General features: G+C 36.9%; 1 protein-coding gene across 2 annotated transcripts in view; it reads left to right on the top strand.

Annotated features, from left to right (window-relative positions):
* The window catches only part of SULA (NAD(P)-binding Rossmann-fold superfamily protein), a 74755-nt gene extending 61406 nt beyond the window's left edge, over positions 1 to 13349 (top strand). The window contains exons 11-13 of one of the 2 annotated variants that reach the window (XR_013253772.1): positions 8983 to 9053; positions 12711 to 12941; positions 13084 to 13304. Coding sequence is in view for 1 of the 2 variants with exons in the window: in XM_077390352.1 (XP_077246467.1) it covers positions 8983 to 9053; positions 12802 to 12941; positions 13084 to 13200 (328 nt within the window). In the remaining variant the exon portion in view is untranslated. Of the gene's footprint in view, positions 1 to 8982; positions 9054 to 12710; positions 12942 to 13083 lie in introns of both variants that reach the window. The other variant, XM_077390352.1, reaches the window with a different exon arrangement.
* The last annotated feature ends 603 nt before the right edge of the window (positions 13350 to 13952 follow it).

Raw genomic sequence — 13952 nt, forward strand, 5'->3', positions numbered from 1 at the left:
GTCGTTGTGAGTCGAGTCGAAAAAATAAGACTCTTCCGAGTCAAGTCGAGTCTCTGGGCCTGGGCTTTCTTGTTTTGATGGTTGAAAACTTAGAAGTTGGAACTTAGAATTTAATTATTATTATTTTTGAATGGTAGGCAATTGCATTAAATGTGAAAAAAGACCGAGAGGGTCTTTACAAATAAAGAGAAGAAAAAAGAAAAAGAAAGACAAGAACAAGTTCCACTATAAGGGTCAAGTAGGAACGGAGTCAAATAGCTCAACTCTGTCCCTAGAGACACCATCTCTAGCTAAACTGTCTGTTACACCATTAGCCGACCCACCTAAGAAATCGATGCATCCCCCGCCCTGTCTTGGATCTCATCGAAGAAAGAGGCAAATCTCCAAGGGAAGGAATGAGAGCCACTTTGCCACCTTATCACATTGAGAGAGTCTCTTGTACCACTATGTTATTCAATTCTTCATTCTCAAGATACCTTATTCCTTAGTAGATGGCACACACTTTAGCTTCATTAGCGTCTGCGACTCCAATGGGATCTACAAAAGCCCATTTCATAGCCTCCAAATCCATCCCTCAAGAATTCCTCAATTCGGGCAGGACCAGGGTTCCCCATGCTAGACCCGTCAAAGTTTAGCTTTAAAAAACCATGTGTGGGAGGCTCTCAGTCTTAGACAATCTTGGGTTCTTAGCCTGAACCACGACAAATCTCCTTACAACCATGCCATAAATCATGGCGGATACAAATCTAAAGCAAGGAAGCGTTTTCATCCATGATTAAGTTACAACCAAAACTTAATTATTTTTGTGCATGGAAGTTACAAGCATATAATTATTTATATTTTTAGCTCTGTACTTTATCTATGTGCTATTGGGTTATATTTTTTACATGCTTAATCTTTTGATATATAATTATATTCTTTAACTAAATTTCTGTTCTTGTCAAAAACTCTTATGAGTCATGAGTTGAGTCGAGTCACGAGTCATAAAATTAAGAAATAGAGTCACGAGTCGAGTCACAGGTTGAAAACTATATTTGTAAGAATAAAGGGGATATTCAGAATAAAGGGGAATTAAGCTAATGAGTCACACCATGAAGCTTTGGGAGAGGGTAATTGAGCATGGGATAAGAAAAGAGATTAAGGTATCAAAGAATCAGTTTGGCTTCATGCCCGGATGATCAACTATGGAAGCTATCTTCTTGATTAGGCTGTTAATGGAGAGATTTAGAGAAAATAAAAAGGACCTTCATATGGTTTTCATTGATTTAGAGAAAGTGTATGATAGGGTTCCCAAGAGTGTTATGTGGTGGCTCCTTGAAAGGGAAAAAGTGGATACTAAATATGTTGATATGATTAAGGATATGTGCGATGGAGCAGTAACTAGTGTCAGAATTAAGGATGGCACGTCTAGTGAGTTTCCAATTATAATAGGACTACACCAAGGATCAACTCTAACTCTTATCTTTTTTACTCTAGTTATGGATGAACTTACGGAGGGTATCCAGTATGAGGTGCCGTGATGTATGTTATTTGCAAATGACATAATATTAATTGACGAAACCAAAGCAGGAGTTAATGTTGAGTTTGAGTTATGGAGAACTACTTTTGAATCTAAAGGTTTTAGACTGAGCAGGACTAAGACAGAGTATATAGAGTACAACTTTAGTAATGTACAGAGGCGAGGCGAGGATGTAGTAAATATGACTGGACAGGAGGTACCTAAGAGGGATATCTTTCGCTATCTTGGTTCAATCCTACATGAGGAAGGAGAGATTGAAGAGGTTGTTAACCACAGCATAAGAGCAGGTTGGTTGAAGTGGAAGCATGCTTCAGGAGTTCTGTGCGACCATAAAATACCTACCAAGTTGAAGGGAAAGTTTTATAAGACAGCTGTGAGGCCAGCCATGCTGTACGGGCTCAGAATGTTGGGCCACCAAGAAGCAACATGTGCATAAGATGAGTGTAGCGGAGATGCGAATGCTTAGATGGATGTGCGGCTACACAAGGTTAGATCGAACTAAAAATGAAGACATCTGTAAAAAGGTGGGGGTGACACCAATTGAGGAGAAGAGGAGAGCACCGCTTAAGATGGTTTGGGCATATCCAACGTAGGCCTTTGGATGCTCTAGTGAGAAGAAGTGACTCGTGCCAAGTTGATGGAGTAAAAAGAGGTAGGGTTAGACCAAAAACAACTTGCGTAGAAACAGTGAGGAAAGACTTGAGGGCTAGGAACATAATAGAGAATATGACCTTGGATAGGAGAGAATGGAAGAAAATGATCCATGTAGACGAACCCAACTAGTGTCAGGATTAGACTTGGTCAATTTGAGCCGGGTAGATCCTTTCTCCTTCTTCGTGAAAATTTTCTGAAGGATGCATTAGCCGACTGCAACTAGTTTGGGACAAAGGCTTAGTTGAGTTGAGTTGAGTATATGCATTTATTGAGATCTATTTCTTTGACAAGAGATTGCAGGTCCTTACTGTCACATCAATAAATTCTTGAACTGTGTCTCCAGGCATTCCATTTCATCCATGAACTTTCCAATTATTCTGATATGATAAAATTTACCTTCCAAGAATGATACAAATTTCTTCTATTACAGATGCATCCTTCGTTGGACTCTGATCAACAGTCATTCCAAAATTCTTAGCCTATTTGTGAACTGATCCATCCGAGTTATGCTCAAGTATAAATACCCATTTAGAGCGAACTGCCTCTTTGGGTAGATTGCCTTTGCAACACTATTGAGAATAGACACATAAGACATCAGAGACAAAGGTAAGATATAATGGAGATAGAGAATCATGCGCAACAAAGTCGGAAAAAAGATGCGACACACTATGCTATTTTCCTTTGCGCAAGGCAATAGGAACATCTAGTAAGAAACTCATCTTCAACAGGTTTGGCTACGAGAATGAGACATACTAATAGGATTCGATTCCAAAGTATCTGATTGTGGTGGAAGATCCATTGTGATTTTCTTCTCTTTCTGACATCTTACATACACGTGTAACTTTTTAGCTCCTTCAGACTCTATATAACAAATAGGCTTAGCTATAGGAACTGGGATAGGAACAGGACCAAAACCTTTTTGTGGAGTGGTGTAAGCACATGTACTTTGGTAGAGTATTTCATGATTATCCAAGTACGCATTGAGATCACGTACAAAATATTCTTTTGCATTCTCAGAATTAAATACTTGTTTTTAAAACCATGTCAACTCTATCTTCTGAAACAATTTAATTTTCTGTAAACCTTTTGTAACGACCTGGATTTTTACTGCACGGATCGCTACGGGCAACAAAACATATTTATTCCTGTAATTACACAGCGGAAGGTTAAAGTACATCCTGAATTTACAAAAATCCCAAGTATGACATATTTAAAACCTTTTTACATCTGAAGAGATTGACTATGTTCATCATTTCCGTATTTCCTCAATTTGCTTTCACACTTCTCATAACTAAGGTTCCTCATTGACAAATACTTGCATCCAAATTTTCAAATCTTGGTGGGAAAAAGTGGGTTAGGAGAGCAGGTATATAGAAGCTTCGACAAGTAGCTGAAATCAATAATAAGAGACAATTCTATAAAAATATGCAGTATTTTGTATAGAACATAATGTGAATTTAAAACTAATACTAATAGGATTTTTATAGAAACAATTTAACCAGATAGTAAAACAAACCATTGAAAGCCCAATAGTTTTCAACTGTTTCTATTTCTGAAGTTTCCTGTAATGATCCGCCTCACCCTCATATTGTCCGCTTTGGACTTGGCTCGTTTCCGCTTTTGGATAAGTCGATGGCTCAGAGGTACAAACACGTCACACGAGAGAATCTATTGTACATTTACCTCTTTCATTTATCATTTTCGTTCAAACTTTTCATTCATATGAAATCCAACACTTTATTTCATTTTCCAAAAAACACATTTCATCATTTTGAAACAAATATGATTTGATATTTCCCAAATGTAAATAATGAATATTTGAAGTAAAACAGATAAGAAATATCTGAATAAAACAACATATAATTATATCCGCATCACTTTCATTGGGTAAAGATACCAGTCAAGTCTAGCTATCACCTGCCTTATCAAACCTGAGAAGTGAGAATTTGAAGATGCTTGACCTTGAAGATGACAACGATCAGGAAGAAGTGATTCTCCTAGCCTTTTCCTTCTTCTCCCTCTCTTCTTCCCTTTTCTTTCTCTTTCTTCCTTTTCTCGTTTTGGCTGCTCTATTTATAGAAAAAACTGAGGGGATTAGTAACATGTGAATAGTTTTTATGCATAATAACTGTTATTTTTACCGGGTATTACATTCTACCCCCCATTAAAAGAATTTCGTCCCGAAATTCCTCTCTCCATAGTCTCAAGAGAAAAAGGTTCTACCCTAATCGTAACAAGCAATGGTTACATTCTGTATCTGTAAGACGAACACATAGATGATTAGATATATTTCAAGCTCAATCTATTGTCTATGTTTCATCTATCTAACCCCTTTCCTAAGACATACCCAAGACTCGCACACCAGGTTCTTCACTGACTGAACCTGGCGGCTCTAATATTGTCTGGTTCTAGACTGCAGCTATCCTGGTTTTGTTTTTCCGCTGAAGACGTCTCTACACAGGGAAGGTGGGGATCTACACAAATAGCCCAAGAACTTTTTCTCTCCGCTTCCAGTGTGAGACCAACACACCCTACTAGAGGAGATACAGCTCTGATACCAGCTGTAACGACCCGGATTTTTACTGCACGGATCGCTACGGGCAACAAAACATATTTATTCTTGTAATTACACAGCAGAAGGTTAAAGTACATCCTGAATTTAAAAAAATCCCAAGTATGACATATTTAAAACCTTTTTACATCTGATGAGTTGACTAGGTTCATCATTTCCGTATTTACTCAAGTTGCTTTCACACTTCTCATAACTAAGGTTCCTCATTGACAAACACTCCCGCATCCAAATTTTCAAATCCTGGTGGTAGAAAGTGGGTTAGGAAAGCAGGTATATAGAAGCTTCGACAAGTAGCTGAAATCAATAATAAGAGACAGTTCTATAAAAATATGCAGTATTTTGTATAGACATAATGTGAATTTAAAACTAATACTAATAGGATTTTTATAGAAACAATTTAACCAGATAGTAAAACAAACCATTTAACGCCCAATAGTTTCCAACTGTTTCTATTTCTAAAGTTTCTTATAATGATCCGCCTCACCCTCGTATTGTCCACTTTGGACTTGGCCCACTTTTGCTTTTGGGTAAGTCGACGGGTCAAGGTACAAACACGTCACACGAGAGAGACTATCGTACATTTACCTCTTTCATTTCTTTCATTTCTTATTTTTGTTCGAACTTTTCGTTCATATGAAATCCAACATTTCATTGCATTTTCTAGAAAACACATTTCATCATTTTGAAACAAATATGATTTGATATTTCCCAAATGTAAACAATGAATATTCGAAGTAAAATAGATAAGAAATATCTGAATAAAACAACATATAATTATCTCCCCATCACTTTCATTGAGTAAAGATACCAGTCGAGTCTAGCTATCACCTGCCTTATCAAACCTGAGAAGTGGGAATTTGAAGATGGTTGACTTTGAAGATGACAACGATCAGGAAGAAGTGGTTCTCCTAGCCTTTTCCTTCTTCTCCCTCTCTTCGTCCCTTTTCTCTCTTTCTTCCTTTTCTCTTCCTGGCTGCTCTATTTATAGAAAAAACTGAGGGGACTAGTAACATGTGAATAGTTTTTATGCATAATAACTGTTATTTTTACCGGGTATTACACCTTTTTCCCATAAGTGCTTGATCCGGATTCGAGTCTCTCCAAATGAATCTACTCAATCTCCACAAGACAGTTTTTCCCACTTGTGAATACACGATCAGATCTTGAAGGGAAAACAGACCCAGTCACACGACTGATTGGTGTGTAGAAAACGAATGTGGCAATCTCCTCCTCTATCTTATGGTCATACAAAAACCTTTCACACGTTCACGGCAGAAGGAAAAATATCCTTCATAACAGAGAACATGACCTTGAATAGGATAGAATGGATGAAAATGACCCATGTAGATGAACCCAACTAGTGTCAGGAGTAGACTTAATCAATTTGAGCCGGGTAGATCCTTCCACCTTCTTCATGAATTTTTTTTTAAGGATTCATTAGCCGACTTGGGACAAAGGCGTAGTTGAGTTGAGAAAGAGGGTAGAAGCTTAGAGAGAGAGAGAGAGAGAGAGAGACGGTGTTTTCCAAAAGGGTGTTGGACATCCCCTTGTTTTACTATACTGTCAAAAATTTCCAAACCAGAAATGTTTACACGTTCTTACTCTTCTCTTCCCCTATCCAACCACAAAAGACCAGCAACTGTCTGTTTTTCTTACGTTTTTTCTGCTGCTACCTATTACGCTATGAAGAAATAAAAAACCAAATAACCAAAGAAGCTTCTCCTCTTCCTCTTTTTCCACTATGAAAACAAAGACAGAAACTGCTACTCCAACGTTTTCCAAGTACTCTTTTGCACCAATGGCTGCCTCTCTTTACAAAAGAACCTACATACCAATCTAATGGAAATGCCTCTACTTACACGAGTTGCTATCTAATGGAAATGCCTCTACTTACACGAGTTCCATCTTCTCTCCTCCATTACATAGAATCCCTCCTATTATAAACTAATACTAATAGCAATTAAGTTATCCTAACTTGGATGTTTTTCCTTTGCCAAATCAGTCCTCTCCAAAGCAACAAGAGCAATCTGCATGTCTGGAATTTGGCAGCGATCTCACGTCCAAAAATCTTATATAGCCCTTTGTATATTAGATATGGCTATTACTAATATGGATTTCCCTGATTGAATTTAGCAACAGCAACTTGCTATGTGCTGTTCCAAATCAAAATGGAAGCGGAACTTCACGTCCAAAACAGAAAATGTTAACTATTGCTTGCTCACTTGGCAATCTTGGCATGAGTGTGCAATTGACATGGGCATTCCAGCCGGTCCGTTTCTCCTTCAATTTGCACTTAATATGGGCCTTTGTCTACCCAAGAGGATCCATTGTTTTTTTTTTTTGAACAGTAAAGAGGATCCATTGTTCTGGACCCACATTGCCAAGATCCACCCGGAACAGCGCTTCTGGTATAACCAAGTGCATTAAGAGTAATCATCCACAAAGAAAATAAAATAGCGATATTCACTCAATAAAAGTTGGAGAAAGACTCCACATGTCAGTGTGCACGTGAAAAGGAAAAGAACTTTTATTACTCGATGGAAAAATATTTCTACAATGTTTAGACAATTGACTAACATCACATTGTAGACTCAATGAAAAGCTAGATGAGCCATACGAATATGCCATAACTATATTCAGTTTAACCAATACTATGATCTTGACTACTAGACTGAAGAGCTAAATGACACCATTGTGGAGAATCCAGAATGCCACAAAGTTTACATCCACTGCCAATCATCCACCATGTCACGAAGCCCTGAAATATGCACAAATCAGGAAAGAATATCACACACCAATTCAGATCTGAAGTTATGCTACTAAATGACAATAAATATAGACACATGGGGAACACACAATATTGACAGGAGAGATAAATGATTGTTGAGTTTTAATTTTCCCCTTTCAAGAATGGAGGAGAGTGATTCAACTGCAATTTTTAATCTTTCTCCCTGAGCACAAAGAACGCCAAGAAGCCGACAAACTGGAGGCTGAAAAGAAACTAAGCTCTCAGATGCTTCGACTCTTGATGGGGTGTGGAAGGGGGATTTCTTTGCATTTGGATTTGGGAGGGTGATTGGTATGAATAAAAGAATAATCTACTCGGGTTGATCAGACTTATCTGTTAAAAGACTTCACTATGTTCAGCCTGATTTGGTTATAGATGCAAAACTGTAGAAAGTTTGGTATTCCTATATTTGGTTCTGATATGTGCAAAACTAGAGAATGTAAATTAGAACCTCTGTATTTTATTGTTCAAATAATGGGTTAAACCTATGTGACCTGGATACGTGTACGGGTATGTGTCACTTATGAATAGTGACCTAATGTCTTAGGATAGGAGTACAATCAAGATAAGATATGCTTTTGTCGATATAGGTTAGGGTCCCTAAAATGTCTGATATAGGGACATGTTTCCACTACAAAGTTTACAGTTTTGTTACTGTAGCTTCATTTTTTCAACTTTTAATCTATCAAACCATAAAAATGATGAATGGCATGTAGAAGCAATGAGCAATTTTGAAAAAATCCAGTTAGGCATGAATAGTAATTTTACATTTTTGTCTAAATAATTTAGTTTTTTATAAATATTATAGCAAAAACTTACTACTAGAGAAGCTGTGACACAACTGGAAAATTTGTCTTATTAATCCAGCAGATCATTAGTTCAAGTCATAAAATTTTCAGAATCTTCAGATAGTAACATTTTATCCTCAAAACCTTTTTATGCTAAATAATTGTAAAAGTCTTCTGGTTTTGCGAAAGAAATGGCAAAAGAATCTGATACACTGTATCCTACACAAGAATAGAAGCATCCAAAACTAGTACCATGAACCAAGCTTATCTAGTTAACAGAAAAAGGGTAATGCTAATAGCAGATGAGGAATAGCCGAAACATACCGAAACATATCCCTTACACTCTTTGGAAAAATCATGGGTACTGTAGGTTTGGCTTTGAAAGTTTGAGTGAGAAATTGCTATCTCTAGTTTTCGAAATGAGAATATGATGATTTTTTTTTTGCAATACCAATATGATGCATAGAATATAAGCCTGATAAGGAGTCACTAAAGGTCATATTTCTGTAATTTCTTGCTGCATGTTATATAAAATTTATTAGTTATTTTAAGTTTTTCTTTATATGTATCCAATACTATAATCTACAATCAGTGTCATAGTTCTAATGTTGTTTTCCGCCTCGGCTACTCAAATAAGTCAAATATGCTTATAATTTTACAGGTTTTCCTGGATTCATTTGGATGATTTAGTGAACCTTATTTGTGAAGCTTTATCGAAGCCATCTTATAAAGGTCAGTGGCTATTCAGTGAATGTTGAAACGTTATCCGATACTTTAAGCATGCGATGGTGAAGTTGTTATTAATATGGATCACTTATACTTGCTTGGTTAAGAACACATTTGTGCTGCTCATGAGTGGTTTAATTAGATAACTTGCTCACATTTTAAACTTTCATTGGGATCTTACAAATGCATATTGGCATGGGCTTCCCTTTTGAAGTTGGACATGCCACGAGTCTAAAAAATAATAAATCATCTCATTTTAAGAAATGCATTACTTGGTCGGTAACTATGCATCTAAATACTTGGTTGATACCTATGTACCTAGTTACAAATAAAAACTCAAGTAACACTGCATCTAAATACTTAGTTGATACCTATGTATCTAGTTACAAATAAAAACATATTGCACCCTAAAATGTATAACATAAAATAAAATTTGTTACCTATTTTGTTGTTGGATCTGGCACATGGATTATTATGTTAAGAATGTCTAAAACCTACATTTGTTGAAGGAGTGATGCATGCAAATGCTTAATGCATATTTAATGAGCTTGGGATACCTTTTTCAAGAATCAAATCGAACTACTTTCCCACCCTTCTATTGTGCAAACATCTTTTTTTTAATGTTTTGTGCAGAAATCTGTTTTAATGTGCATTTTGATTTTTGCTTCTTCAAAAGATGGTATTTTAATCTTTAGTTTCTCAGATGGAACCAAAATAGTTTATTTCCATATTTTGTTGGTTTTGCTTGATTTTATGCCATTTAGCTTGCCATATTTCTATCTCACAGCACAAACTGAAAAGGTTCGATCATTTTAGTATTTTGACTTGCTCTACAGCATTTAATTGTTTCCCATAGGAGTGTTTCAGTTTTTCTTTATTTTGAGTTTTCCAATGTGCGAGCTTTTTATTTCTGCTGCATTTTCACTTGAGATCTCTTGGCTTCTTTTTCTTAATTGAATTTGATAGTCACCAGTATTCTTGTATGAAACCTCAAATGGTGAACCCCTTGATTTTGGATCTTGGAAATTCTTTTCTTTTTGTAAATCATTTGTAATGAATCCTTTTTTCTTTTTTTTTTGAAATGATTAATGAAGCCCTTTCATGACCCACCTAGGCATTGTTTATGTTTTTTCCAGCTTATTTGACCCTGATTCATTTCATATAAGAGTGGCAATTCTTTCACCTTCATCATGAAAATTTTCTAAAGGATTCATTAGCCGACCTCAACTGGTTTGGGACAAAGGGTTAGTTGAGTTGAGTTGAGAATTTGGCCCATGATATCTGGAATGGGGCTATGAAATGGAGGGTCCTAGCATGTGATGCTCCGATGTGTGGAGCACTTCGTTGGCTCTCTTTGCCTCTATTATATATTTATACTCTTCTTCGAAAAATGTTTAATTCATCAAGCATCAAAGAGAAAAGGGAGCATTATGGCATCAGCATTGAGCATTTCAGCTGCCTCCTTCAAGTTTTATGACAGTACTGTCTGATAGAAAGGTCTAGAGTATGCGTGCAACTCGGGCTGGGCCAACCTGAACCCAACCCGAAGGAGGTTTGCTTCTACCCTAACCCAACCCTACCCGATCCCCAACCCAAGAACGGTCAACCCGACTCTAACCCAAGCCCCAACCTTAGAAGCCTTGCAAAGTAGGAACCCAACCGTAGAGCACTGTGATTTTCTTCTGAAAAAAAATCTTGAAAAAAGAGAGGAAACAGAAGCAAAAAAGGAAGAGGAGGAACAAGAAAACCGCTGCTATACTTTCCCTTTTAGGGTTTCAGAGAGAGGAGTACCCTCCCGTTGATTCGCCATAGAGGGAGGAGAGAATCGGGAGAGAGGGTTTCTTAGAGTTTGTATGCCAATTCGCCATAGAGGCTAAAGGAAGGGAGAGAGTAGGGAGAGATGGTTTCTTAGAGACTTTGTCTACTGGAGAGAACAAGGTTCAGGGTTTCTTACCTAGAGACCCTGTGCAAACTGACTTTGTATAAGGGATTAATTCGAGGAATAGACGAAATTTAGGGGTTCCTTTTTCTTTCAAAACTTAGTTTTTTAATGCCATAAAAAACAAGTCTCGGGTTTTATCATGGGTTGGGTTGGCGCAGAACCCCAACCCTAACCTGATCCGAGAATACTTCAGGTTATTTTCTCCCAACCCAAACCCAACCCGATTTGTGAAGCTTCAAACCCAACCCGTGAAATTTTTGGGTTGAACCCGACGGGTTCGGGTTGAGCCAAATCCGAGTTGCACCCCTGGTCTAGAAATTTGGGTGATTATGTGCTTCCTATCTCTGTTGGTTTAATCTGTGAGGGATATCTCATGTCATTACATATTATCAACCTAACCATGAAAAATACCTAACTCAATGAGGAAAATTATTCGAATTTGAAACTTTAGAAAAAAAAAGAAATTCAAAATAGAAATAATTGCCTAATTAAAGTGTAACGGATCTCAATTATTCACTTTATAGAAACAAGAATTCAGAAAATTCACAGAGGTATTGGAACCATGTAAGACACATTTTTTTTTGAAAATTCATGTAAGACATATTGGCTCCCAATAAGTTGCAGATAATGCCTCAGTTGCAAGTATTATCACTGAAATTGCAGATTTCGGATACACGACAGGATTGCAAGAAATAAAATTTCTTTGCAATGGCATGTATGAAGTGATGAAGATTCCCTATTTTAGCGAACTCTAGAAAACCCTTATAAATCTGAAATTCCTTAATACCCTTGAGCATCCAGATTAAAAAAGTGATGTTGATCACCTGAGGGATTCCCAGACCATTTTATATGGATTTTTCCATGATTTTTCCTGTACTTAAAGGCAGTCTATTTTCTTTTTGTTTGTCGTAAATTCTACTAGGTTTTATAATGGGACAAAAATGAGGCTAGCCTTCATTTTTTTTACCTTCTTGAATACTTCCTCATTTTTTCTTCACATTCATTGTCCTTGCCGTTTTTGCTCATTAATTTCTGCATTATCCTTTTGCCTGTTAAGTCTACTTGGTGACTTGAGGAATCAGTTGGAACTAGGCTCAATGAGTCATGGAAAGTTTAATGGAGAGCTCTGACAATACAATTCAACTTTGACATTATCCAAATTTTTACTTCTCACGGCACACGTTTGTGTTGATCTGTTTGTTTGTATCTGACTGTAGAAATTTTATATGCTGATGAAATGTGGGCTTATTTACTGTTAATGGGAGTTGTGTAACCGAAGATTGTCTCTAGAGTATATCAACACACATGAGACATGGCTATATGATCGTGCCCCAAATATTTCTGCCTTGGCAATGATTTGGCCTTTTATTGTGTTACTCAGATCTTGTATTTCTTAATTATTGCCTTGCTTATTTCACATTTGCATTTTTACGTTCAGTTTACTCTTCTTGTTGGATTAGTGAAATTAAGTGAAAATAGTCTAATAGCCGTTCAAAAAAAATGTGAAAATAGTCTAAACATCCTTATGACTCCATGCACAAAGAACTTATCTTTTCCATGTTGTTGGGGGCTAAATATGTTTCTTGCCACTTTATTTGGCTGATTTTTGAAATATTTGGGAGTCAGTAGCTCTTGTACCTGAATGTTTTTCAGTCTTTTTTATAACTAACAACCACCCATTATTATCAGTATTTTGCTTACTAGATTGTTGGACGTTACAGTAACTGATTTCAAAGTTCCTATCTTAAATGGAAATGAGCATATTAGCTCTAAGAACCTGTTATCCTTGGAGCTCATATCTACCAATACCAGGAATTATCAATGGTACTTCACCGAACCCGGTTCGGTTCACTGAGATGTGTGAACACTTGGGAGAAGTCCTGGGCCGCCCGTCATGGCTACCAGTACCAGATTTCGCACTCAAGGCAGTCCTTGGTGAAGGCGCCTTCATTGTATGTACACTTGTATCCTTTTCTTCTAATTCTCTTTTTAGTGTTTTGTTTTTTGAAATTTTCAGTAAAGGTAAGTAAGAAAATTCAAATAATGTTTCAATCTCTTGTGATTGAGTGACATAAGTTGTTGAGGTGTTGGCAGGTTTTGGAAGGACAAAGGGTACTTCCTGTTAAAGCCAAGGAGTTGGGTTTCTCATTCAGATACCCCTATATCAAAGATGCACTCAAGGCCACTGTTTCTTCAAAGAAGCCAAGTTAGTCTTGTGATCTTATGTATTTATATATGTATTCTTTCGTTCTTCTCAGGGAAATATTAATGTTTTGACATTTTACTATTCAGTATATCCTAGTCACATTTGGCGATTTTGAATTATCTATATCTATAAATTTCCAACATGAGTTTTGAGAGAGAGAGCTTGCTAGGGACCATCGTAGAAAGGCATTTCACGGCCCCATGACATGCTTAAATCAGGGTTCATAAGGTGATAAATTGGAAATGACTCTTAATGTTGCAGTTTTCTCTGACCACACCCCATTGAGCAGATTTGTTGACACCAAGAAAGGGAAATGATATCAGCCCAAACATATTTTGATATTTTCACTGATCCATCTTGTCTTTTAGCATTTAAAGAGCTCTCAAAAGGTTATTACGTTGGGATTGAGCCTCTAGCTCGACAGTCAAGGCTTTGTTCTTTGACTTAGAGGTCGGGGGTTCAATCCCAGATTACCAACAAAAAAAAGGTTATTACATTTCCCAAAAAGCTCTCGGGAGCCAATTAAAGAAGACAGCTGGGTTTGTGCAAATATCAAAATATGGTTGTGCTTATCAAGGTCTTAAATTTCGGTTTCGGGATGCAATTTGTACCCAGCTAAACCGAAATTTCGGCATTTCGTACCCCAGCGAAACTGAAATTTCGAGTGAAATACCGTATTCTATTAAAAAATAATATTATATGCAATATAGAATTTCGGTTGAAATTCCCAAAATTTGGGAAGAAATTTCAGCCAAAA

Source organism: Tasmannia lanceolata, unplaced genomic scaffold, assembly GCF_043159265.1.
Source record: "Tasmannia lanceolata isolate RefF3 unplaced genomic scaffold, GAP_Taslan_0.1 ptg000011l, whole genome shotgun sequence".
In the NCBI taxonomy this organism is placed as follows: Eukaryota; Viridiplantae; Streptophyta; class Magnoliopsida; order Canellales; family Winteraceae; genus Tasmannia; species Tasmannia lanceolata.